This window comes from Artibeus jamaicensis, unplaced genomic scaffold, assembly GCF_021234435.1.
Source record: "Artibeus jamaicensis isolate MK-2021 breed Jamaican fruit bat unplaced genomic scaffold, CSHL_Jam_final contig_311, whole genome shotgun sequence".
Taxonomy (NCBI): domain Eukaryota; kingdom Metazoa; phylum Chordata; class Mammalia; order Chiroptera; family Phyllostomidae; genus Artibeus; species Artibeus jamaicensis.
The window spans coordinates 7,306,883-7,333,596 of NW_026521717.1; the positions used below are offsets into that span (position 1 = coordinate 7,306,883).

General features: G+C 38.0%; 1 protein-coding gene across 2 annotated transcripts in view; it reads left to right on the forward strand.

Moving 5' to 3' along the window:
- BMT2 (base methyltransferase of 25S rRNA 2 homolog) overlaps positions 1 to 26,714 on the forward strand; it is a 161,262-nt gene that overhangs the window by 95,396 nt on the left and 39,152 nt on the right. For both annotated transcript variants that reach the window (XM_037131061.2, XM_037131062.2), the window contains exon 4: positions 25,731 to 25,845. In XM_037131061.2, coding sequence (XP_036986956.1) covers positions 25,731 to 25,845 — 115 coding nt within the window. The remainder of the gene's footprint in view (positions 1 to 25,730; positions 25,846 to 26,714) is intronic.

Consider the following 26,714-nt stretch of genomic DNA (forward strand, 5'->3'; position numbering starts at 1 on the left):
ACAAAATTCATTAAAATTGTTTAATGAAGTTTCAGTGCCCACAGAATATTCCTTTCAGACATTCTTAATGATGGTAAATTGCTGTAGTGTAATAGGAAGTTAAATGTTGAAGAGATGTTTCAGTAGAAAAATGATATGGCTATTATAAGCCTTGGATTGCTACGGAAAGAGGGATGAAGCATGAAAAGTTTTGATGAGGTGAGAACAGCTACTGAAGGGTTATTAAGTGTCGTAGAAGTGAACTTAAATTACATATCCTAATGAAGAATATTAAACATTAACTCAAAGATGGATTTATAAATATTCAATATTTCTAGTTTGTATTCTGGTATGTGTAGATACTAAGTATTACTTTAAACTGTGTTAAGAAATAATGATACTTTAATGTAATCCAGGGATACTGGACTGTATATATTTTAGTTATTGGAGTACAGAAATTTTGGGAGGCAAATGAAGCTGCTTTCTGGAAAGAAGGACCAAAAAAGAAAAGTATCTGCTTGGTAACTTTTCTATTGTCACAAAGACCTGCTGTGCTGCTTAAAATTGAAATTAATGAGATATCCTTTCATATTTGAAATAAATTTGCCTTTTGGTAGTTGAAATTATTTTCTGTTTTTTGCAACTAAATATACAATGATTCTATAAATTCTTGTTTTCATCATCACTGCCTATACATGGAAAATCATATGATTCAAGGAGATTCTGTGAACCATCCCAAATGTACCAAGTTGTAATTTATATATGTTATGTCCATTGCTTTTTAAGAAGAAAGAACCATAGATTTCATCATATACTCAAAAAAGTCTATTCTTATCACTGACTCTCACAGTCCCACGATTATGCCAGGTTGTATCTAACATGTGGCACATTGGAAAAAGGTGCCTCTTAGAACCTTGTTACTGATATATATGTATATATAAACATTCTCACAGAAAATTTTTTCATGAAATTTGGCTTGACAAAGGTTACTAGGTAGTTACATTTTTTGATAAGTCTTAATTTTGTTCATTTGAGTATGTCTAGCCACAAGTTGATAGAGACAGGTTTGAATTGGGTAACAGAGTGATTTTTTTTCCTGTCAAGAACTGATCAAAAGGACTTCCGGCCAAGATGGAGGCATAGGTGGAAACACTGTGCCTCCTCGCACAACCAAGTTTAAAGACAACAAAATTTTACTAACAAAAATGCAACCAAAACACAGAAAACTGAACTGTACAGAAGTCCGACAACAAGGAATCATTCAGCCAGACCAGTAAGAGGGGTGGAGTCAGTGGCTGGCAAAGAGGGGTCACGCAGAAAAAGGTCGCTGGCCAACCCAGACACATAGGCAGTGGTTGGCAGATCCCAGGTGTGGGGTGGCAACAGGTGGACCCACTGAAGGTACGGGGCAGCCAGCTGACCACAGTCACAAATTTGTGTGCAGATAAATCAGGCAGAGGAGCGAGCAATGAGATAGACCATGCAAACTGGGCCCCAGCTCCAGGGAAATAAAGTCTAAAAGCACCAATTGGAAAAACTTTTGGGGTCAAGGTGCCAGGAGAAGCTCCCAGGCTCACAAAGAGTTTGTTGGAGAAACCCATAGGGTCCTGGAGGGTGCACAAGCCCAGACACCTGGGAAACAGCACCAGAAAGGTCCAATTTGCTTGCAGGAAGCAGCAGAGGGGACTAAAATCTGAGAGAGAACAGAACAAACACCATGGCCTCTCTCTGACCCCACCCTCACATACAGCATCACAACCCAGTGACTGGGTCGCTCCACCCTGGTGAACACTTAAGGCTCTGCCCTTCATACTTAACAGGAGCGAACAGACCAAAACATTATGGCTCAAGAAGAACAGCTCAAAGCCCCAGAGCCAATACTTCTAACCGAGAAATATCTTGGTTAGATATCTTCTTCTAACTGAGAGATAACCAACCTATCAAATGCATAGTTCAAAATACTAGAGATAAGGATACTCACAGAACTGGTTGATTTTAGTCACAAATTACAGGAACAAATGAAGGCTAAACTAAGCGAAATGAAGGAAAATGCACAGGAAACCAATAGTGATGGAAAGGAAACTGGGACTCAAATCAATGGAGTGGAAGGAAGAAAAAAATGACCAAACAGAAAAGAATGAAAAAACAGTAATTCAAAAAAATGAGGAGAGGCTTAGGAACCTCCAGGACATCTTTAAAAGTTCCAACATTCAAATTCTAGGGGTACCAGAAGGGGAAGAGGAAGAGCAACAAGTGGAAAAGTTATTTGGACAAATAATAAAGGGGAACTTCCCCAGTCTGGCAAAGGAAATAGACTTCCAGGAAGTCCAGGAAGCTCAGAGAGTCCCAAAGAAGTTGGACCCAAAGAGGAACACACCAAGGCACATCATAATTATATTAGCTAAGATAAAAATGAAGGAGAGAATCCTAGAAGCAGCAAGAAATAAGGGGACAGTCACCTACAAAGGACTTCCCATCAGACTGTCAGCTGATTTCTCAAAAGAGACCTTACAGGCAAGGAGGGGCTGGAAAGTATTTCAAGTCATGAAATCCAAAGACCTACATCCAAGATTGCTCTATCCAGCAAAGCTTTCATTTAGAATGGAAGGGCAGATAGATAAATTGTTTCTCAGATAAGGTCAAGTTCAAGGAATTCATCATCACCAAGCCCTTATTTATGAAATGTTAAAGGGACTTATCTAAGAAAAAGAAGATTAAAAATATGAACAGTGAAAGGACAGCAAACTCACAGTTATTAACAACCACACCTAAAACAAAAGCAAACTAAAAGGACAGCTAGATCAGGAGCGGAACCATAGAAATGGAGATCACACGGAGGGTTAGCAACAGGGAAGTGGGAGAAGGAGAAGGGGGGAGAAGGTACAGAGAATAAGTAGCATAGATGGTAGGTAGAAAATAGGTAGGGGGAAGGCATGAATAGTATGGGAAAGATAGAATCTAAAGAACTTGTGACACATGGACATAAACTAAAGGGGGGAATGGTGGGGGAGGGGGTATACAGGATGGAAGTTGAAGGGGGGAATAAGACAACTGTAATGGCATAATCAGTCAAATATATTTAAAAAAAGAACTGATCAAAAATTTTAGGATTAGAATAGACATTAGAGCTTAACTGCTCCAATCTTTTCATTTTACACATAAGGAAAGAGACCAAAAAAAGGATACATAAAATTCATAAGGTTAATTAGTAGCACAAGTAAAGATAAAGTTTGTGTCCAGAGCCTTTTTCACTGTACCAAACTTTGATAATTCTTATTTCTTTGCTCCTTGTCCCCATCTGTGATGTATAGTTAACTCATTTAATCTTTATACAATACTAAGAGCAAAGTGTTGCTATAATTTCCATTTTAGTTACTGTTCTTTGTTTCTTTGAATGTTCTATCAACACATTTTTATGTCATTTTGAAAAATACTGCCACATACATATATGTGCTTATTCATGTCAGTTGATTTGGATTTTCAGTCTTGGGTAAAATAATGGAAAGGACCATTTCATATATTTTCTAGGAAACCTTATTAAATGGCTTATTTTCTTGTTCATTTGTTTGCATGTTTTTAAAATTCAAAGTGAGTTTTAAAATAAAATTAAGGGCAGAAAGAACGAAAACGTGTCATTGTGTATTTTAAAAAAAGGCCTGGAGTACAGTGAAATCAGTGACTGGACACCATTTCAAAAGGGGCTTTATGTGTTTCAGAGATGTTGGATGCCCCATTCCGTGCAGTTCTCCCACCTCCATGGATGAGAATAAGTCATCCTGGACATAGTCTGTTGTTCTGGCAGGAGAGGGGGTGGCGATTCCCTCTAGTGGAGAATGCCCTGAAAAGGGGATTCTCCAAAAAGCCCTTCTCTGAAACGGCTTTTATTAGAATTGGAATGTGCAGGGAAATACAATATATATGCATAGCTTATCAATCAACGGCCAAAAGGCTACACTTGTAGACAACAAATATTATCTATAGGTAACAATTGAAGAAACACAGAGATCATCTCAGGTCAGGATCTGTAAGATATGCGGACAACAGATGGTTGTAAAGGTATATTTAATGATGCAAGGAGTTCACTCCTTATGCTTTGTACTTAAATGTCTGGTTTATATCAACAGACTATACCAATGCAAAGCAAGCTTCAAAGGATACAATGTATACTTTAGGCCTGATTTCCCAAGGGAATCATGGTGTTAGTTTCGGGTGGTGCCAGACACCTGTTTCCTGGCTTTCCAGTGGAGACTTACTGGCCTCTTTCAAGGCCTGCTCATGTGGGGCTAGTCTCCAAAACCACACAGAGTGGTCCCCAACACAGAGATACTATGGAAAGTCCCCATCTACTTGGAAACAAATACTTCTCTATGTACTTTGCTTCCTAGTAAAATGACAGTCACCCACCTCAACACTTCTCTCTTTTACTAACTGCTCTCATCTCTGCATTGTATATTTGTTTGTCAAAATATAGATATGTATATGTTTAAAGTTATTTTGAATGATACTTAGGGATTGGATTTTTTTATTGCTTTTAGAGAGAGAGGAAATGAAAGAGAAAAACATTGTTGAGAAAGAGAAGTATCAATCGATTGCCTCCCATACACAACCAGGCCAGCACGCAGACCAGGGATCCTTTGCATCTAGCCTAAGGGCTGCACTTGTACATGCCCAGGCTTTGACCAGAGATCAGCCCACAACTTAGGTATGTGCCCTGGTGGGAAATTGAATCCACAACTTTCTATCTATAGGATGATGCTCCAACCAACTTAGTCACACCAGCTTTATATAAGGTTTCATAAAATGATTTTATGATTGAACAGTCTTAACTACATATTTATGATTATAGCTATTTAATGTAAACTTTTAAAACTTGCCTTTTGGCTCTGCCCAGGTAGCTCAGTTGGTTGGAGTATCATTCAATACACCATGGTTGCGTGTTTAATCCTGGTCAAGGCACATACAAGAATACACTAACTAATGTGTATATAAGTGAAGCAACAAAATCAATGTCCCTCTCTCTCTCTCTCTCTCTCTCTCTCTCTCTCTCTCTGTCTCCCTATCTAAAAATCAGTAAATAAAAAATTTAAAATTGCCTTTCAAAATTGAATCTTATTACTAATTTTAGAACTTGAACTTTTGGGTTAATTGGCAGCTCTGTATTTTCACACCAAAAATTAGAACCCATGATCTGACAGAGATTTTGTTTCATTTTTGTATTCTATGACTGAAAGGTACTCTGACATATGGTTTGGAAATGAGATACTGAAAATTCCAAATCCCTCAGCTTCAGTAAGGACCAGTAGTTCCCTTGGTACTATTCAGGGGAAAAGTCAAGGTTCTGTTATAAGTATTGTTTTTGTTAAATGATTTATTCTTAAATTGCTTATGCTAATTTTTTGAATTCCAGATATGTAACTACCACATTAACCACTTTTTAACTTGCAAGTAAAAGGGATTTTTCCCCCAAGTAAATTTATATTATGAGGATTTGCATAAATAATAGCAATATTTGTTGTTGAATTTTAAAGTATTGGTTCTATAGATACAGAAATATGTCAGAACTGAGACTTTATTGATAGAAGACATCTTGATGGGAAAGTAGTTTTTATAAGATTGATTTATTTTGGAGTATATGATGACAAATCCCCTAAGAATTTATTCAGGGTAAATCTGAGAGAGACCATGATAGCTGTGCATAGTATTAATATAAAATAACTGTTCTTTTTTTCTTACAGGAAAAATTGACATAGTAATCAAAGTGAGAAAATTAAATAATTTAGTATCATTTGAATCATATCTGTATTCAGTGTTTTAACAATTTTGTTTGCAGAAAATTTCTAGGATTTACGTACTCCGAAAAGGATATTAGTATTCTATTTAAAAATGCAGTTTTTAAAGTACAAAACATGTTGTGAATAAGGAAAATATAATGTATAAAAAATAAAATGGAACCAAAGTGAGGTTAATATAAACAATAACTACTGAGGATTTTTATATAACTTGTTAGAAGTGTGCCAGAAATTTAGTTCATAATCACCATAGGTTCCCTAGAAAGGAAATCCTCTATTCTTTCAAGTAATTTTATTTTCACTTGACAGCTTTTACCTAAATGAAATAAACCTGTCCAATTTTAGTTTATCTGGAACTTAACCCTTTAAGAGGTCTATAAATAGAATTCAGAGAGTTTATGGACTTGAATGAGACCAGAAAAATCTTTATTTTTATTTACTTCTAATTAAAATGTAGCATTTCCTAGCATTACAGTAAGTGAAATGAGCCAGACAGTGAAAGAGAAATACCATATGATCTCACCTATAAGTGGAACCTAATCAATACAACAAGCAAGCAAACAAAATACAACCAGAGACACTGAAATAAAAAATAAACTGACAGTAACCAGAGGGGACTGGGAGAGGGATAATAGGGAATCAGAGGGGAAGGGCCATTAAGGAACATGTGTAATGGACACATGGACAAAGCCAAAGAGGATAGGTTAGAGGTTGGGAAGTGGGGATGGGTCAGGCAGGGGGAGAGTGGTGAGGTGAAAATGGACACCACTGTACTTGAACAACAATTAAAATATTAAATAAAATGTATCATTTCCTTCTTTTAAGGAATATAGGTAGTAAAATTCAGTATCTATGACTTGTTCACTTATAGGAATCACAGATATTTAGGTACTATAGTTTTTACATGTAACAAAATATTTCTTCTCATCACTACTTTCAAATTACCTTAGTTTTTAGGCTCATGGCCAGACCCTCATTATTTAATGTGTTACTAAACAAACACATGTTACTATAACTTTTTAAAAATAAAGGAAAATGTACAGGGAATTAATAGCAAGGGGAAGAAAACTGGGACTGAAATCAACAGTGTGGACCAAAAGGAAGAAAGAAACAACCAAACAGAAAAGAATGAAGAAACAAGAATTCCCCAAACTGAGGAGAGGCTTAGGAACCTCCAGGACATCTTTAAACATTCCAACATCCAAATTATAGGGGTTCCAGAAGGGGAAGAGGAAGAGCAGCAAGTGGAAAACTTACTTGAACAAATAATAAGGGAGAACTTCCCCAATCTGGCAAAGGAAATAGACTTCCAGGAAATCCAGGAAGCTCAAAGAGTCCCAAAGAAGTTGGACCCAAGAAGAAACACACCAAGGTACATCATCATTACATTAGCCAAGATTCAAATGAAGGAGAGAATTCTAGAAGCAGCAAGAGATAAGGGGACAGTCACCTACAAAGGACTTCCCATCAGACTGTCAGCTGATTTCTCAAAAGAGACCTTATAGGCAAGAAGGGGCTGGAAAGAAGTACTTCAAGTCATGAAATCCAAAGACCTACATCCAAGATTGCTCTATCCAGCAAAGCTTTCATTTAGAATGGAAGGGTAGATAAAGTGCTTCTCAGATAAGGTCATGTTAATGGAGTTCATCATCACCAAGCCCTTATTATATGAAATGTTAAAGGGACTTATCTAAGAAAAAGAAGATAAAAAATATGAACAGTAAAATGACATCAAACTCACAGTTATTAACAACCACACCAAAACAAAAGCAAACTAAACAAACAACTAGAACGGGAACAGAACCACAGAAATGGAGATCACACAGAGGGTTATCAACAGGGGAGTGGAAGGGGAAGAGGGGGGAACGGTACAGAGAATAAGTAGCATAGATGGTAGGTAGAAAATAGACAGGGGGAAGGGGAGAGGAAGAATAGTATGGGAAATGTAGAAGCCAAAGAACTTATATGTATGACACATCAACGTGAACTAAAGGGGGGAATGTGTGTAGGAGGGGGTGTTCAGGGTGGAGGGGTGTGAAAGGGGGAAAATGGGACAACTGTAATAGCATAATCAATAAAATATATTAAAAATAAAGGTCTGAAACCAAAAAATAATATTCTGATAATTTGTGTATATGATTCTAGTATATTTCTTTGTAATTATTTATTATTTACTTAAAAGCATTATTTTGAAAAAGAGCCAAACACATTACCAGACTGCTAACAAGGTTTATGATCCAAAAAATATTTAAGAGTATCTGACTTAGAGGAATAAACTATACATGGTTGTATGATGGTAGGTTCTATTTTCCAAACTCATTTTTCTTCTCTAACTGGATTATTTGAATATCCATTGGAATTCAACTTTGTTAATTAAAGTCATAGTTATCTCTTTCAGAGAAGCTAATATTTATTTGAAAACATTTAAGAACAATGAACATGTATTTATAGATAGTTCCCTTATCCGCTGTTATTACATTTAGCACTACCGTGCAGTTTTTAAGTTTTTTAACAATCTAAGAATTGGTTCTGAAGTTCCATGTTATTTCTGTTGTGCATATGAGTGTATTGTAAGTCTGCAAGTTATGATCACTTCAACTTGGTTCTCTGGCCTTTTTTTTTTCATGAAGAAACTTAAGTCATATAATAGATCAGTCAGATCCTGTTTTTGCACCGAGCACACCTAATTGTGGGGGTGACTTTCCTCGCAAGTCCCCCCATGTGCCACAGACAAGAGTAAATATGACTGAGATATGATGTGATCTGCTTAGGAAGGAGAAGTGGCCATTTTCCCAGAGGAAAAAGGTCGTGAGCAGTGGCCAGTTTCTCAGGGGAAAAAGGCCAGCAGCAGCCAGTTTCTCCGAGGAGAAAAAGGCCTCGAGCCCCCTCCTCCAGGGCCTTTTATTGGGTTGTAATACACAAGAATACAGGGCAGCAAGGATCAAACAGATAACATTTCAAAGAAATCTGAGGGCTTATTATGAATCAGTCTGTCAAGAACAGAGTTTTAGGGTTTTCTGCTTGAACCCTTAACATATGAATGAAAGCACTCTTAGCAGAGTACATTTCACAGGTTTATCAGGAAGTCTTTGTGATGCCAGATTTTTCGCCAGGACACACTCTAGCAAGGCAAGGAGCTGCACCTCTCCCCAACAGGTACTCAGGCTTAAGGGGATTAGAGTCAGGAAGCACTTCTCCCAGACAACATGGGGACTCGGGCTATGTCAAAGCCAGGGTGTGAGAGTCCATTGCTCCCTCTTTCTTGCAGCCCTCCGAGTCCTTCCATGAGGGCCTCCCAAGTGATGGAGTCTGGCTTAGGTTGCCCCCCTCTGTGAGAGGTCTTACCCATCATTGACTTCTGACCAAGCTTTGGGGGCAGGGAGAGGAAACTGAGGCAGTGTTTGCTACCAGAGACAAGCTTTGTCTCCTTCAGCTCGCATTCCAAAGGTCATTGCTTGCCCTTAGCCACAAGGGATCGAGATACAATTTCTAAAACCAGGCAGAGCAGTCTATAACACCTAATGTATTCAGATGCATTATTGTTCACTTTCATATTAGTGTACAATAATGTAACAGTATTTCTACTGTTTATTTTTAAAAATATATTTTATTGATTATGCTATTACAGTTGTCCTAATTTTTTCCTTTTGCCCCCCTCTATCTGGTACCCGGGTTCCCTCCAGCAGTCCCTCCTTAGTTCATCATGTCCATGAGTCCTGCAGATAGGTTCTTTGGCTTCTTCATTTCCTATACTATTCTTAAATTACCCCTGTCTATTTTGTATCTACCAGTTATGCTTCTTAATCACTGCACCTTTTCCCTCATTCTTCCTCTTTCTCTTTCCCACTGATAACCCTCCAAATGATCTCCATATCTGTGGTTCTGTTCCTGCTCTTGTTGTTTGCTTTGTTTGTTTTTTTTAGATTCAGTTGTTGATAGTTGTGAGTTTGTTGCCATTTTTAAGTTAATAATTTTGATCTTCTTTTTCTTAAATAAGTCCCTTTAACGTTTCATATAATAAGGGCTTAGAGATGATTGTCTCTTTTAGCTTTTCCTTATCTGAGAAGCCCTTTATCTGCTCTTCCATTCTAAATTATAGCTTTGCTGGTTAGAGTAATCTAGGTTGTAGGTCCTTGCTTTTCATCACATTGAATACTTCTTGCCAATTCTTTTTTGCCTGCAAAGTTTGTTTTGAGATATCACCAGACAGTCTTATAAGAATTCCTTTGTAAGTGATTGTCTGCTTTTCTCTTGCTGCTTTTAAGGCTCTCTCTTTATCTTTATCCTTTGGCATTTCAATTATGATGTGTCTTGATGTGGTCCTTTTTTGGGTCCAACTTGTTTGGGACTCTGTGAATTCCTAGACTTATATGTCTATTTCCTTCACCAAATTAGTTTTCTTTCAATATTTTTTATAATAAGTTTTCAATTTCTTGCTCTTCCTCTTCTATTCTGGCATCCCTATGATTAGGATGTTGGTACATTTGGAGATTTCCCAGAGGCTTCTTTAACTATCTGCATTTTTTAAAATTCTTTTTTCTTCTTGCTGTTTTGATTGAATGCTTATTTCTTCCTTATGTTCTAAATCATTGATTTGAATCCCGGTTTCATCCTCTCCATATTTCATTTTGTGTAGCCTTCACTTCTTCCTTCATTTTGCTACTGAGGTCAATCACTTCTGTGAGCATCCTCATTACCAGTGTTTGAACTCTGCATCAGGTAGGTTGCCTGTCTCCTTGTTGCTTAGGTATTTCTGTGGAGTTCTGATCTCTTATTTCATTGGGCCATATTTCTTTGTCTCAGTGCACCTCTTATGTTGTTAAGGGAATGGGGCCTTAGGTATTCACCAAAGTAGGGCAACCCTCTTTGCAGTGTCATAGCACTGTCTATGGGAGTAGGGTCAGAGAGGGAATAATGCCACTCACTTGCTCTGCTCTAGCCCCACTTTCCAATGAACTCTCATGTGAGACTGAGAGTTTCCCCCTTTGCGGCAACCCCCACAGTAGTTTACAGGTAGCTTTGAGTGGTGTACCTGATCTTAACAGAAAAGCTTTTAGTTTATGCCCACTGACTTTGATATAGACTAGATTTCTCATATATGGCCTTTTTTTGTTGAGGTGTGCTCCCTCTATTCCCTCTTCACTGAGTGTTTTTATAGTAAATGCATGCTGTACTTTGCTTTTTCAGCATCTATTGATATGATCATCTGGTTTCTGTCTTTTGTATTGCTGATATGGTATATTTATTGATTTGCTTATATTGTACCATCTTCCATATTCTTGGGGTTTTTTTGTTTTGTTTTTGCGTGTGTGTGTATGTGTGTGTGTATATGCACATATATATGTATATGAATAATTTGGGGAAGGTCAGGGTTACCTCTTGCCTAAATGTTTGGTAAAATTCTCCTGTGAATCTATCCAGCCCAGAGCCTTTGTGTGCCAGGTGTTTTTTATTACTACTTCAGAATTCACTAGTTGATATCAGTCTTTTCAGGCTTTCTGTCTCTTCTACATTCAGTTTTGCATGGTTATATGTTTCTAAAAATTTGTCCATTTCACCCATGTTTTCAAATTTCTTGGTATATAGTTGTATGTAGTAATTTCTTATGATCCTTTGTATTTCTGTAGGATCAGTTGTAATTTTGCCCCTTTTGTTTCTGATTTTATTTGGATCATAATCTCCCTTTTTTCTTGATGAGTCTTATAAAAGGCTTGTCAATTTTGTTTATCTTTTCATAAAACCATCTCCTAGATTTATTCATCCTTTGGATTGTTCTTTTAGTCTCTAGGGCATTTTACTCTGCTCTGATATTGGTTATTTCCTACTTTCTATACACTCTGGTATTTGTTTGGTGTTGTTCCTCTAGTTGTTGTAGATTTAGGGTTAGGTCATTTATTTGAAAATTTTGTAATATTTTATTTATCTTTAGAAGGGGAGGGAAGGAGAGAGGGAGAGAATATCAATGTATGGTTGCCTTTCGTGGGTTCCCTGCTGGGAACTGGCCTGCAACCCAGGCATGTGCCCTGACTGGGAATCGAACCGCGATCAAGTGGTTCGCAGGCCCCCACTCAATCCACTGAGCTACACCAGCCAGGGCTTATTTGAAATTCTTATGTCCTTTTTACATAGGTCCATGTAGCTATGAACTTCATTCTCAGAACTGCCTTCACTATGTCTGATAGGCTTTGAGTTGTTGTGTGTTTATTTTTGTGTGTTTCCAGAAACTTTTTGATTTCTGCCCTGATCTGTTTGTTTACCCATTCAGTGTTTAATAACATGTTATTCAGTCTCTGAATTTTACTGTTTTTGAGTTTTTTCCTTGAGGTTGTTTTCTATGTTCAGGTCACTGTGATCTAAGAAAATGCTTGATAATATTTCAGTTTTCTTGAATTTGTTGAGGATTGTTTCGTGTCCTATCATGTTGTCTGTCTTTGAAAATATTCCATGTGCATTTGAAAAGAATGTGTATTTTACTTCTTTGGGATGAAAGATTCTATATATATCAGTTAAGTTCTAGGGATGAAAGATTCTACATATATCAGTTCTAGATCTAGGGCATTGTTTAATACCGCAATATCCTTGTTAATGTTTTGTTTGGAACATCTATCCATTTTTGGCAATGGGGTGTTATAATCCCCTAGTATAAGTGTGTTATTTTTCATATCTTTCTTCAAGTCCTCCAAGATTTTCCTAATATATTTGAGTGGTCCTATGTTGGTTGCATATAAGTTTACAATGTTTATGTTTTCATGATGGGTTCTTTCCTTGAATATTTTGAAGTGTCTCTTACTGTGGCCTTTGTTTTGAAATCTATTTTGTCTGATGTAAGTATTGCTACCCTAGCTTATTTTTTTCCTTTCCATTTGCTTGGAATATTTTTTCCAACCCTTCACTTTTAGAAACTATAGGTCTTTCATTCTGAGGTAGGTCTCTTATAGGCAGCATATATATGGGTCATGATTTCTTATCCATTCAGCTATTCTGTGTCTTTTGATTAGAGCATTTAATCCATTTACATTTAAGATTATTATTGATAGATACTTATTCATTGCCATTTTACTTCCTTCGTATCTGTGATCCCCTCTCTCTTTTTTTTTTTTTTTTTCCTTTTCATAAAGCAGTCCCTTTAGCTTCTCTTGAACTGCTGGTTTGGTGGAGATGTATTTTTTGAGCCGTCTTTTGTCTGAGAAGCTCCTTATTTGGCTTTCCATTTTAATTGAGAGCCTTGCTGGATAGAGTAGTCTCAGTTGCAGGCCCTTGTTTTTCATTACTTAGAATATTTCTTGCCATTCTCTTCTGACATAGAGCATTTCCATTGATAAATCAACTGCTACTCTTATCAAGGCTCCTTTGTGTGTTACTTCTTGTTTTTTCCTTGCTGCCTTTAAGATTCTCACTTTGTCTTGGAATTTTATTATTTTCATTTTGATGAATCTTGGAGTGGTCTTCTTTGGGTTCTTCTTAATTGGGGCCCTATGTGCATCCTGCATTTGCGTGACTTTTACTCTCATCAAATTAGGGAAGTTTTCTATCATTACTGTTTCAAACAGGTTTTTTATTCCTTGCTCTAATTCTTCTCCTTCTGGTGTTCCTATTATACAAATATTATTCCATTTCATATTGTCCTTCATTTCCCTTAACCCTTCTTCATTCTTTTTCAGTCTTTTTTCTTTTTCTTGCTCTCTTTGGGGGGATTTATCCTCCAGCTCACTGGTTTGATCCAATGCTTCATCGATCCTGCTTTTGATTCCTTCTACTATGTTCTTTAATTCAGAAATTGTATTCTTCTTCATTTCTTCTTGACCCATATTGATTGTTTCTCTGTCCTTTTTATGCTGATATGGTTTGCAATAACATCCTCATAATTTCCCTGTAGTTTTTGGTAGTTCATACTGGTTCATTGAGCTTCCTTATAACCATTCTTTTGAACTCAATATCTGATAGTTGTCTTGCATCTATTTCATTTAGCATTCTTTCTGAGGATCCCTCCTTTAGATTGGAGGTGTTTCCTTTGTCTTCCCATTGTTTGTGGACTCTTCTTGTTTGCTTCTGTTTCTTAAATTGATCTGCTTTGATTTTCCTGCTTTGTGGTGTGACCTTTTATGGTGGGAGGCCTGTGAGAGAAAGTGGCACAGTCTTCTTGATCACATGAACTTGATATTGGGATGTCTTTTATGCCTTTTTTGCTGATTTTCTGGATGTAATTGGGTTATGATTGTTGTTGAGTAGTTATTTTATGGGTCTTTTCCTGCCACTGGTTGACTGAGGGTTACTTCGCCCATCCTTTCTTGTTTGCTGTTGTTCAGGCACTGTCTGAACAAAACCACAGAGCCCAAGAAACAAACCCACATCTGCAATATTACTTCCTCGCACAATCCTACTATCAGTAGCAAATGAACCAGTATTAATAAGGGTGTATTGAGATTAAGACTGTTGCAAGAAAAGAGTGGGTATGAGATGACCTACTGAAGGAGAAGTGATTTTGAGAATGTAGAGGAAGTAGCACTAATAAGAGTTGGGAGTTAGAGGAGTGGAAGGAGAGAAGATAGAGATTACCTCATGAATAAAGAAAGGTAATGAAGAGTGTGAAATAGACTATAGGAAGAGAAGCATATAATATTAGGTTTAAACATTAATTAAAGTAGTGTAAAATACAGGAGAGAAAGAAAAAGGAAAAATATTAAATAATTAATAAAAAGAAAGGAGCCAAATTGGAGAGAAAGATCCACCGGAGTACTATCAACAACAAATGAGCTAAAATTAATATAGGTGGTGTGGGAATAGTAGGGAAAAGGAAACAAAGAAAAGTCTAAGACAGGGATGTCAAAGTCATTTTCACCGGAGCCCACATCACCCTTGTGGTTGCCTTCAAAGAGCCAAATGTAATTTTAGGAGTGAATAAATGTAACTACTCCTTAACTGTTAAAAGAGTTGAAATTACATTTGGCCCTTTCAAGGGAACCATAAGGCTGATATAGGCCCAGGTGAAAATGACTTTGACATCCCTGGTCTAAGAGATGTTTAGAGGAATAGGAAATTATTTTGTAATGATAGACAGGGAATACTAAGAGTGAGGAACAAAAACTAGACTCTGTGAAGGAGAAATTGAAATTTGGTATGTAAAAGGAAAGAAAAAAAGAATAAAGAAAAATAGCAAGGTGGCAGCAAGATAGGTCAGAGCAGAGTCCATTTCCCACTGTGCGCAGGTGGAACACCTCGCTGATCTTCTGAGGGACAGAGTGAGAAGCCAGTGGCATCCCAGCATATATGAAGGTTCAGGCCAAAATTGTAGAGGGCATGGAAAAATCAAATGGTAAAAAAATTGCTTTGGGATGATAAGGTCTCAGAGACCAGCATGGAGACAAGGGTGGCTACATTCCAGGCCCAGTGCCTCCCAGGCCTCCCACGCCTGCTGCAGGATTCTTAGAAGAGAGCCAGGTCAACAGCTCCCTCCCCTACCAAACAGGGAGGTTTGAGCAGCACCAGCATGGACCTGGATGCTTGAAGTTACTGCCGGGAATAAAGATGAAATGGCAAATGCACAGGAACTGTGTTTACCTGCTGAGACTGTGAATGTCTGCTGGGTCATTACCAACAAAACTGGGGAGCAGGATGACACCTGGAGAAGGGAGAAGAGTTGGGCTGTGATGGACCTTGACCCGTATAGTGTCCAGTCGGGTTGGAAAGTTGGGCTGTGTGAGAGGCCAGATACTTGTTTGTAGCAGCAGGCTTGAACAGGAGGAATTTGTCCAAAAATAAAGGTACTCGGTGGCTGTTTAAGGAATTCTCCCAGAGCAAGACCACCCCCCACCTCCCCTGGCTGTGTCCCTGCAGCCTCCACAGCCTCGACTGTGGGCCCACCCCTCGTGTCAGGACCACTGCTGCGTCCCTACCCCATGCCAGCCTCAGCAGTGGAGGGTGCCCTCCTATGCCTACGGCCATAGCAGCGTGTGCACAACCCAGCTGCTGTCACAGCTGCGGTCCCTTCCCCACTGCCACAGAGTCCATGTGCCCACATCCACATACATAGCACCCCTGCGCCCCACAGAGGAGGGCAGAAAGGCTCAGAGAGTCAGCAGTCCCCAGAAAGACTTAACTCAGTGGGGAAGCTGAACTACCCTGAAAAGACTTTGAAAGTCCCTAGCACCTAGGACAGCAAAGAGCAAAAAGCTGGTGTGTGTTTACCCCATTGGTGCACCTCAAGGACAGCACAACTCGTGGACTGAAGGCATAGGCCTGATGCCTAAGGGCACTAGGGGCCTGGCAGCAAACTAAGGAACTGGCCTGGAGGTCTGGCAACTGAGAAGAGGGTAGCTCATACCTGGCCCCCATCCACATAAAACCAGAGGAAGGGCAAAAAGTGAAACCCAACCCCCCTCAGCCTGCTGCAGCAAGGAAAACCACCAGAACTCACTGGGCCATTTTAAAGCCAGCAGAAGTCTTTTTTTTTCTTTCTTTTTAAATTTTTTTTCCCCACAAGGGAAACAGTAATACCTGAGACAAATTTCACATTGCTATTCTAGAGAACTTGCAATTTATTGTTTATTGTATTATTAATTTTTCATTATTTTTACTTTTTTTATTTTACTAGTACTTTTAAAATTTCTCTTCTTCCTGTTTAGTTTTCTTCATTTTGTTTGTTTAATTCCATTGTTTGACTGGTTTTCCTTCTTCTCTCTTTCATAGTGTATCTTTAATTTTCCTTCTTTCATTTCATTTGTGTTCCAGTAGCACACTACTCTAGGTCTTCTAATTCCTACTCTTGTTACTCAGATCACATAGATTCTGTCCCATGATTGTTGCTCCATTACTATTGTCAGTAATTGTTGTTTCACACAATTGTAAATACTCTACAACACCACTCCCAGATTTAAACCATTTCACTATCCTCTGGAACTTTATTACTGTTGTGATTAACTCAATTCTCTTGCACACTACACCTATTTTTTATCCTTTACTCTCACTATATCTCATAATATGAGATATAACTCCCACAACCTTACTGTTTCTTGGATCCACTTCAGAATCCTCCCCCAACCCAACAAGAGTCTTATCTTTTTTCTACTCTGTCTAAAAAGTGACTAATTGAGTGAAATATCACGGTTAACACTGTACTAATCCAAAGCATCTCCTAACTCTTCTCTCCAGATTAGTACGTTAAAGCCAATAGAATATGCTCCTGCTGTCTTAATCCATTTTGCCTTCCCCCTCCAACAATCACATAAAAGTGTAGGTGGGAACTGTGAAAACCAGTATACCTGCTGGAAGAGAGGACCCACCAACAAAGGAACCACCAACAAATATTAATGGAAGAAGGTGAAGTAGTGAGTGGAAGCCACACTAACTTCCACCCAGGACCAATCTGGAATTACAACTAAACTGTGGAGAAATTACCCAGAACAAACATCTGAACAGTAGCGAGAGAGAAGCCTCAAAACCTTGTACAGACAAAAAAAAAGAAAAAAACAACTTCAATACAGACTGTTCAGCAGAATACAGAACAGATCAAATGAAGAAGCAGAGGCTAACAAGTAGATTCTCACAAACAATGGGAAGACAAAGGAACAAACTCCAAATGACAGAAAAGAAGGAAGCCTCAGAAAAAATGCTAAATTAAATAGAGGCAAGTCAACTATCAGATATTGAGTTCAAAGCCATGGTTACAAGGAAGCTCAGTGAGCTCACAGAGAATTACCAAAAACTACAGGGAAGGTACAATGAACTCAGTGAAAACTATACCAACATGAAAAAGGAAATAGAAACTATCAACAAGGGCCAAGAGGAAATGAAGAATATAATTTTTGAATTGAAAAACACAGTAGAAGGAATCAAAAGCACATTAGATAAAGCAGAGGATCAAATCACCAAGCCAAAGGTAGGGGAAAAAAAAGAAGGTAGGGGAAAAACTTTAGAAAGAGCACAAAAAGGAAAAGAGACTTGGAAATAATGAAGAGGACAGGAGAACTGCAGAACATGAAACGTAACAACATCTGTGTAATAGGGACACCAGAAGAAGAACAGAAGGAAGGTATAGAAAATCTGTTTGAAAAAGTAATGATGGAAAAATTCCCTAATTTGATGAGAGATAATGTCATACAAATCGAGGAAACACAAAGAGTCCCAATCAAGAGGAACCGAAAGAGGCCCACTCCAAGACACTTCATAACTAAAATGGTAAAATTCTGAGACAGAGGATATTAAATGAACCAAGGGAGAAAAAGGAAATAACACAAGGGAGCTCTGATAAGACTAGCAGCTGACTTCTCAATGGAAATGCACAACACCAGAAGAGAATGGCAAGGAATATTCCGATTAATGAAAAACAGGCCTACAACCATGATTACTCTATCCAGCAAGGCTCTCAATTAAAATGGAAGGCCAAATAAGGAGCTTCCTAGACAATAAGAAGCCTCAAAGACTACACCTCCTGCAATCCAATTCTGCAAGACATGCTAAAGGGACTGCTTTATGAAAAGAAAAAAAAAAAAGAGTGAGAGATAGAGCGGGACACAGGTACAGAAAAATGGCAATGAATTAAGTACCTATCAATAAAAACCTTAAATGTAAATGGATTAAATGCTGCAATCAAAAGACATAGAATAGGTGAATAGATAAGAAATCATGACTCACATATATTCTGCCTATCAGAGACCCACATCAGAGCAAGAGATGTACACAGACTGAAAGTGAAGGGCTAGAAACAGATATTCCAAGCAAATGCACAGGAAAAATAAGCCTGGGTCACAATACTCATATCAGAGAAAATAAACTTAAAAAAAAGGGCCATAAAAAGAGACTGGAAGGTCACTTAATAATACCCAAGGGAAGAATCTATCATGAAGACATAAAGGTTGTAAATATATATGCACCCAATATAGGAGTACCCAAACACATAAAGAAAATTTTGGAGAACTTCAAGAAAGATATTGATAGCAACACAATTATATTGGGGATTTCAACACCCCACTGCCAAAAATGGATAGATATTACAAACTAAATATCAACAAAGATATTGTGGCATTAAACAATGTCCTAGATCAAATTGAGTTAACTAATATAGAGAGAGCCTTTCATCCTAAAGAACCAAAATATAGATTTTCAAATGTATATGGAACATTTTCAAAGATAGACCACATGATATGACACAAAACAAGCCTCAGCAAATTCAAGAAAACTGAAATCATATCAAGTATTTTCTCTGACCACAAGGGAATGAAGTTAGAAAACAACTTCAAGGAACAAACTCAAAAACAGTCAAATTCATACAGACTGAATAACATGTTATTAAGCATTGAATGGGTTAAGAATTAAGTCAAGAAATAAGTCAGAAAGTTTCTGGGAACAAATTAAAATGAACTTACAACAATCGGAATACAAACATACGGGACACAGCGAAGGCAGTTTGATAAACTTCATAGCAATACAGGCCTACCTGAAAAAGATAGAAATGTTTCAAATAAACAACCTAACCCCACACCTACAAAAACTGGATGAATGACAACAAAGATAGCCTAGAACAAGTAGAGGAAAGAAATAACCAAGATAACGCAGAATTAAATGACACAGAGACTGAAAGCACTATTGTAGGATCAATGCATCCAAGATCTGGTTCTTTGAAAAGATAAACTAAATCAACAAGCCTTTAAGCAGGCTCATCAAGAAAAGAAGAAAGAGAACCCAGATAAACACAATCAGAAATGAAAGAGGAGAGATTACAACTGATACCACTGAAATACAAAGGTTTGTAAGAAATTACTATGAAAAACTATATGCCAAGAAATTTGAAAACCTAGAGAAAATGGATGAATTTCTAGAAAAATATAATTTTCCAAACTGAATGAAGAAGCAGAAAGCCTGAACAGACCAATAATAGCTGATGAAATTATAGCAGTAATCAAAAAAACTCCCTACACACAAAAGCCCTGGTCTAGATCATTTCACAAGAGAATTTTACAAAGCATTTAAGGAAGAGCTAACCCCTATCCTTCACAGACTATTCCAAAAAATCCAAGAAGATGGAAGACTCTCAATGTCTTTTTATGAGGCCAGCATTATCCTTATTCCAAAATCAGATAAAGGTATAACAAAGAAGAAAACTTCAGGCCAATGTCACTAGTGACCACAGACACTAAAATCCTCAACAAAATATTGGCAAACTGCATCCAACAATATATCCAAAAGATTATACACCATGACCAAGTGGGATTCATCCCAGGGATGCAAGGATGGTACAATACTTACAAATCAAATAAAACGAAAGACAAAAATGACATAATAGTAATAGATGTGGAGAAAGCATTTGATATGGTACAGCACCTATTTATGATAAAAACACTCAGTGAAGTAGGAAATAGAGTGTTTCTCAACATAATAAAGGCCATATACAAGAGACCTACAGCCAACATCATACTCAGTGGGCAAAAACTTAGTGCTTTCTCAATAAGATCAGGAACAAGACAAGGATGTCTGCTTTCACCACTTGTATTCAACATAGTATTGGAAGTCCTAGACACAGCAATCAGACAAGAAAGAAATGTAAGGCATTCAAATTAAAAAGGAGAAAGCAAAACTGCCATTGTTTGTAGATGACATGATAGTATACGTAGAAAATCCTATAGACTCCACCAAAAAACTCCTCAACCTAATGAGTGAATTTGGCAAAACAGTAGGATACATAGTCAGTATTCAAAACCAAAGGCATTTTGTATACCAACAATGAAATATCAGAAACAGAAATCAGGAAAAAAAATCTCATTTCCTATAGCAACAAGAAAAATAAAGTACATAGGAATAAACCTAACCAAGGAGATAAAAGAGCCGTACTCAGAAAAGTACACAACACTGAAGACATTAAGGAAGACACAAACAGATGGAAGCATATACCATGTTCATGGATTGGAAGAATTTACATCATAATGTCCATACTACCCAAAGCAATTTATAGATTCAACACATTCTTTATGAAAGTACCGATGACATATTTCACAGATACAAAACAAACACTTCAAAAATTTATATGGAACCATAAATGACTCTGAATAACTGCAGCAATTGTGAGAAAGAAGTACAAAGTAGGAGAGATTACAATACCTGATATCGACCTGTATTACAAGCCCACTATAATCAAAACATCCTGGTGTTGGCATAAGAACAGACACAGACCAATGAACAGAACAAAGAGCACAGAAAAAAACCCTCATCTCTGTGGTCAATTAATGTTTGATAAAGGGGGCAGAGCATAAATGGGGTAAAAGTAGGTAAATGTACACAACTGTAATTGAACAACAGTAAAATAATTTTAAAAAAACAAAAATAAAAGGGCCAGATAAAAAAGAAATTGAAGATAGATCAAAAAGAAAGAGGAAAAAAAAGGCTAAGATGGCATAATTAAAATTCGAGTCAAAACAAAAAAAGAAAACAGTAGAAGAAAGATCCAGTAAAATTTGTTGTTTGAAATACAGAATTAGTGAAGCTAGCAGTAACCTTGAAAAAACAACTACCCTACCCACAACTAACTAGCAAAGTTTGTTATAGGTGTAGAGAAAACTTGGGTACTTTAATAGCTGGGCAAAAGAATGTGAAATCACCCTCTACAAGAGAATTTATTTTGAGTTCCTGGATGGGGAAAAATAGTTAAGAGTGTGGAGTGGAAACAATCTGTAGCTAGAGAGATAGCCAAATTTGAAATGGGACTTTTACAAGAGAAGAGGAAGGTAAGATATGCTAAGGGAGGGTCAAATATGTAAATTGAAATACATGATGGTATCAAATCTAGTGTCTTATTATATACAAATTCGCTGGACAAAAAAATGAATGTTATAAAGCTGTGCAGGAAAGAAAATATCACAAATCATGAAGAAGACCACAGTGGCTTTCATATTGGTGGCCTCTTGTATTTACCACTGTTCTTTTCTTTCTGAATCTGCTTCTGGTGATGTCAGACATTGATCTCATCTGAACTTAGGCTGCCTGTTTGATACTTCCAGTGATCTGCTATCACTGGCTGTCTCCTTCCTTTGTTAATATGGTCCCTCTGGGATCAGCAGTCAGGTTTAAGCACTAAAGGGTGGAATCAAATCCCTCCTGGGGTGGGAGCTATTGTTTCCCCTCAGGTAGCTGCTGCTTACAGGGGAGTAGTCTACCTGAGCAGGGTGATTCCTGCTTATGGGGGTTGGCTCAGCTACTTTCCCAATTCTCACCCCAAAGCCTCTATCCCCAGTCTCTCAAGTCTCTGTAGTGCACTCTGCCCCACCTTTGCCAGTGATCTACTGTCTGGCTGTCTTCTTATGTTGTTTATCTGGTCACTAGGACTCAGCAGTCAGGCTTAAGCACTAAAGGGCCAAAGCATACACTTTCCTGTGGTTGGGGCTATTGTTTCCCCTCAGGATACTGTCACTTGGAGGGGAGTGGTCTGCCTGAGCACAAAGGTTGCTGCTGACTGGGGGTTGACTCAGCACAGGGATCCCTGCAGATACTTTCTTAGTTCTTTCCCCAAGGCTTCCAGTCCAAAAACTCTCATGTCTCCAGCTCACTGTGTCCCTGCCTTTGCCTGAGCCCCAGGTAACTGGCTACAAATGAAAATTTATGTGTTAGCCCTTTAAATGGCCCTTGTGTCTCCAACTGTCTGTCTCTGTTAGAGAGCAACCCTGCTACTTTTTCTGCTGGTTATCTATGTACTTTTGGGGTTCTGGTGTTCTAGACTGGGAATCCTAGCTTAGGGTTTAGACCCCAAATCATCTTCAGGGGATCCAAAGGCAGCTTAATTATCTTGCTGGCACTGCCACCTGTGGGCACCCAGCCAGTCCTATATAGTCTCCAACACACTCCTTACCAGACAGGTTGTGCTGAAGCTAATTCTATATGTCCAAACTTAAATACTTCTTTCTGACTCTTGCTCAGTTGTTTGTTCCGGGTTGTTTCTCCACAGTTGAGTTGTAATTCCAGATTGGGCCTGGGAGGAAGTGTGACTTCCATTCACTCCTCTGCCATCTTCCTTCCTCCCTAGTGTTTTTTATTTCACATATTCTTCTTTTCTTCCTGGTTCTTGTTTATGGTTTCTCTTTCCTTTTTCATGCTGTTGTGGTTCCCGCTCAGTACCTTGTAGTTGTCACTAAGTTACTTGAGCATATTCATAACCATTTTTTAACTCTATGTCTGATACTTTGCCTCCATTTCATTTAGCTTTTTTACTGGGGATTCTTCCATTCCTCTTGATTGGAGGTTCCTTGTCTCCCCATTTTAGGTAACTGTTTTTGAATGTTTCTGCATCTCAGGATCCCCTGCTTTTTGCCAGCTTTCTTCTTGGGGTGGGCTTCTGTGGTAGGAGTTCTGTGGTACTCAGTAATGCAGTCTCTTAGATCTCCATGTCTGGAGTCTCTAGAGTTGCACCTTCTTCCATTTATGTTAGCTGTCTTGTTGTACGTGGTCTTTACTTGGTGGCTTCTTTGTTAGTTGCTTCTCCCCTCCAACAGGCTTACTGGTAGTCACACCTCCCACCTTTCTTGTATGCTGTTGTACAGGTGTTTGTTAACAAAGTAGTATTATCAGACAACCAAACCTATACCACCAAAAAGGAAGCCCCTACCACATCAGGAATCTCAGCTGCAATTGAGCAAAGATTAATAAAGGTGAAAAGAGATTACAGATGTTATAAGATATGACAAAGGGTATATTAGATGACAAAAAGAGGGAAAAATGTTATTGAGTGGTAAGAGGGAGAATTGATAAGAGTACAGAGGGAACACAATATAAAATATAAGTAACACACAAAGAGGCGATGGGAACAAAGGGGTAAGAAAAAGGAAGCATATACTGTGAGGTTTGAAGAAAAATTGAAAATGTATTGGACCAATGGGAGCAAAATTGAAGAAAAACCACAGAAGTATCAACAACAACAGCAGCCGAATGAGGTTTAATAAAGGTGGAACAGGAGTAGAATATTATAGAAAAGTGTATATGACATTTCTACCATGAAAAATAAATGGTTTTGAGAGGATCGAGAAAGCAAACTAATAAAAGTAAGGCATAAAGTCCAGATTGAGAAAGGGGGAGAAAATGAAATAAAATTCCTCACTCAACTGATCAAGAGCAGGGGGAAGGAAAAATGGACTAAAACAGTTGGAGAGTATCCTACAGGGTTTAAAGTACAAACAAATAGTGAAAAAATAGGAGTTCTCACGAAGAAGTAGAGCAATAACTGTAGGTATTTTTGCCCAACTAGCCACTGTGTATAAAAGGTGAAAAAGAAATAAGACTCTTATAAGTGGGGGAAAAGAATGTGAGCTGACTTAAAATGAAGAGTACTTGATGTGAGGAGTTGGATGGAGGAGAAATAGAGTTAGGGATAGAAACATGGCATAGTGTGAGAGAAAATAAAGTTTACACAGTAATAAAGCTCAGAAAGATGATGAAATGGATTAAGACCAGGGAATGGTACTGTGTGATATTTGGAATAATAGTAATATTATAAAAATACATATACAGTCTGAATATAAAGAATAAATAAAAGGCCAAGAGTAGTGAGTTATTTGGAATACTACTGAAATGAAAGGAGAAAAATTAAAATGCAATATGAAAGTGAAAAAAAAAGAAACAAAAAACCTAAGGAAACAAAAAGAAAAATTTTTTTTTAATTTAAGGTCTGATGACGAGCAAGGTGAAATTTGTCTTGGCTGTTGTTTGCCTTCTGACTTCTTTCTGGATCTGTCTTTGGTTTTCCCAGGGATCCAGTTCCTGCTGATTTAGTCCTGGGGTGGGATGGGGTGGAGGGCGGTTGGAGGCTTCTTCTGGTTGTTAACCTAGTCTAGCTAGTTTTGCATATCTTCCAGGCTACTCCTGGCAGTGGGGATTGGGCTCTTGTTTTCCCTTTCTGGTGGTTTGGCAAGGAACAGGCCTCAGTTTGGGCTATATTAATCACAGGTGCCCAGTTTCCAGCCCATGCCCTCAGAGCACTGTGTGGTGGCATTTTCCACTCTACACAATTGAGCTGGGCTGGCACCAATAAACCTCCTCGTTTTGTACCCTTTTGATTACTCCCGGAGTTGGGAGCAAATCATGCCCACAATCTTTTCCTCTATTGTCTGGGCTGCTGCTCACACAAGATCCCTGCCCAGTGCGTCTCAGTTCCAATTTTGAAAAAGTCTATTTGGGTGCTGCTGCTGCTCCTAACCACAACCTGACATTCCACCCACTCCGACTCTCTGACAAGTCCAGAGTTTGTCTCAGTCTCATGGCCAGTCACAGTTCACCTCTTCTCCCAGCTCCTGGTGCCAACAGGACTCACCCCCCTACAACTCTCTGGCACTTTATTACTAGGCCAGTAACCGCTCCCATACTCTAGCTTTGGTGCACTGCCAGCCGTGTGTGTGCCTATGTGCCTTTGTTTCCCCCTGTGGCTACTTTATTTGTTCAAGTCTCTCCTGGCTGATGTCTGTGATTTGCCCACCCTGGGAGGGGAGGGAGCCACTAGACTCCCTTCTATCACTTACCTATCTCTCCTCTGATGTTGCCCCCGTGGCAGTCACAGTTTCTGGTGCCAGGCTCAGGGACTTTGCCTGCCCACCTATAAAACCACCTTACCACCCATTTTGAAGCATCCTCTGCACACTTTGGCTTCCAAACTTTCTGTCAGCTAAGATTCTGTTGTCTGTTCACTTTGTCGTTTGGAACATCAGTTGAGTGTCCCAGTTGGGTGCACAAGCAAGTGGGCTCAGCTCCCACTACTTCACTGCCATCTTCTCTCCTCTTAACTATTCAATTTTGATTCTAAGTCTAATAATACAGATAGATAAACCCCCATAAATGAAAATTCTTTAAGGCCCTCAGTAATTTTTAAATGTGTTAAAGGAATCCAAAAACTAAAAAAGAGCCAATAATCCACATGATCTAATTTCTCAAATGTTTGCATTTTCTTACACTTTATTTTTATTTTGCTTGTGTTAAGACACAATAATCTGTTTTTAGGTTGCTACAAACCTCAGGAAAAATCAGATTACTTGATGTTGGCAGCTGCTTTAACCCATTTATGAAGTTTGAAGAATTTCTAACTGTTGGCATAGACATTGTACCTGCTGTAGAGGTATGCATAGTTATGTTATTTTTTTTAGACATTGAGACTTGACTATTTTACATGCATATTTACAAAGGGAAAGCATTGTTCTTACATTTCTAAAATAGCAGATATAATTAGTTGTACAAGTTGGTGAGATACTATTTCTATTCAAAACTCAATATATTTCATGAAATATTTTACCATTTAGTTAACCAATATTAACTTTTCCAGTACCATTTTTGTTTTTATTTTCTGTTTTTGTTCCCCATTTACCATCTGTTGTACAATCAAGAAGTTTTAATATATTGCACATTGCTGTAATGTTTGGGCTTTTGATTGTTTTTTTTTTTAATTTATCTGTTGTTCTGAAATGTATCGTGATAAGGAGCCATTATGGAATAGTGGAAATAGCAAAGGCTTTGGAGTCAACAAACTTATTTAATCCCAGCTAGGTGTACTTAGCAAATGAAACAACTTCCCTTTACATAGTATGTTTCCTCTACTTTTAAAATTAGAAATTTTTTAGTGGCAAAAATTCATGATGTTTTACGTTTTACTTTTTTGATATAACACCAGGTACAGAAAATTTTTAAATTAAGCCCTGGCTGATGTAGCTCAGTGGATTGAGCACTGGCCTGCGAACCAAAGGGTTACTCACCAGTTCCATTCCCAATCTAGGTACATGCCTGGGTTAGGTCCCCAGTAGGGGGCGCTTTAGAGGCAACCACACATAATGATGTTTCTCTACCTTTCTCCCTCCCTTCCCTCTATCTAAAATCAATCAATAAAATCTAAAAATTAATAAATAAAAATAAAAACCATAAAAACTTACAAATTAAGTATGTTATTTTTAAGGAGAACATATGTTACAGTGTAAATTCTTGAGTTAGGGATTT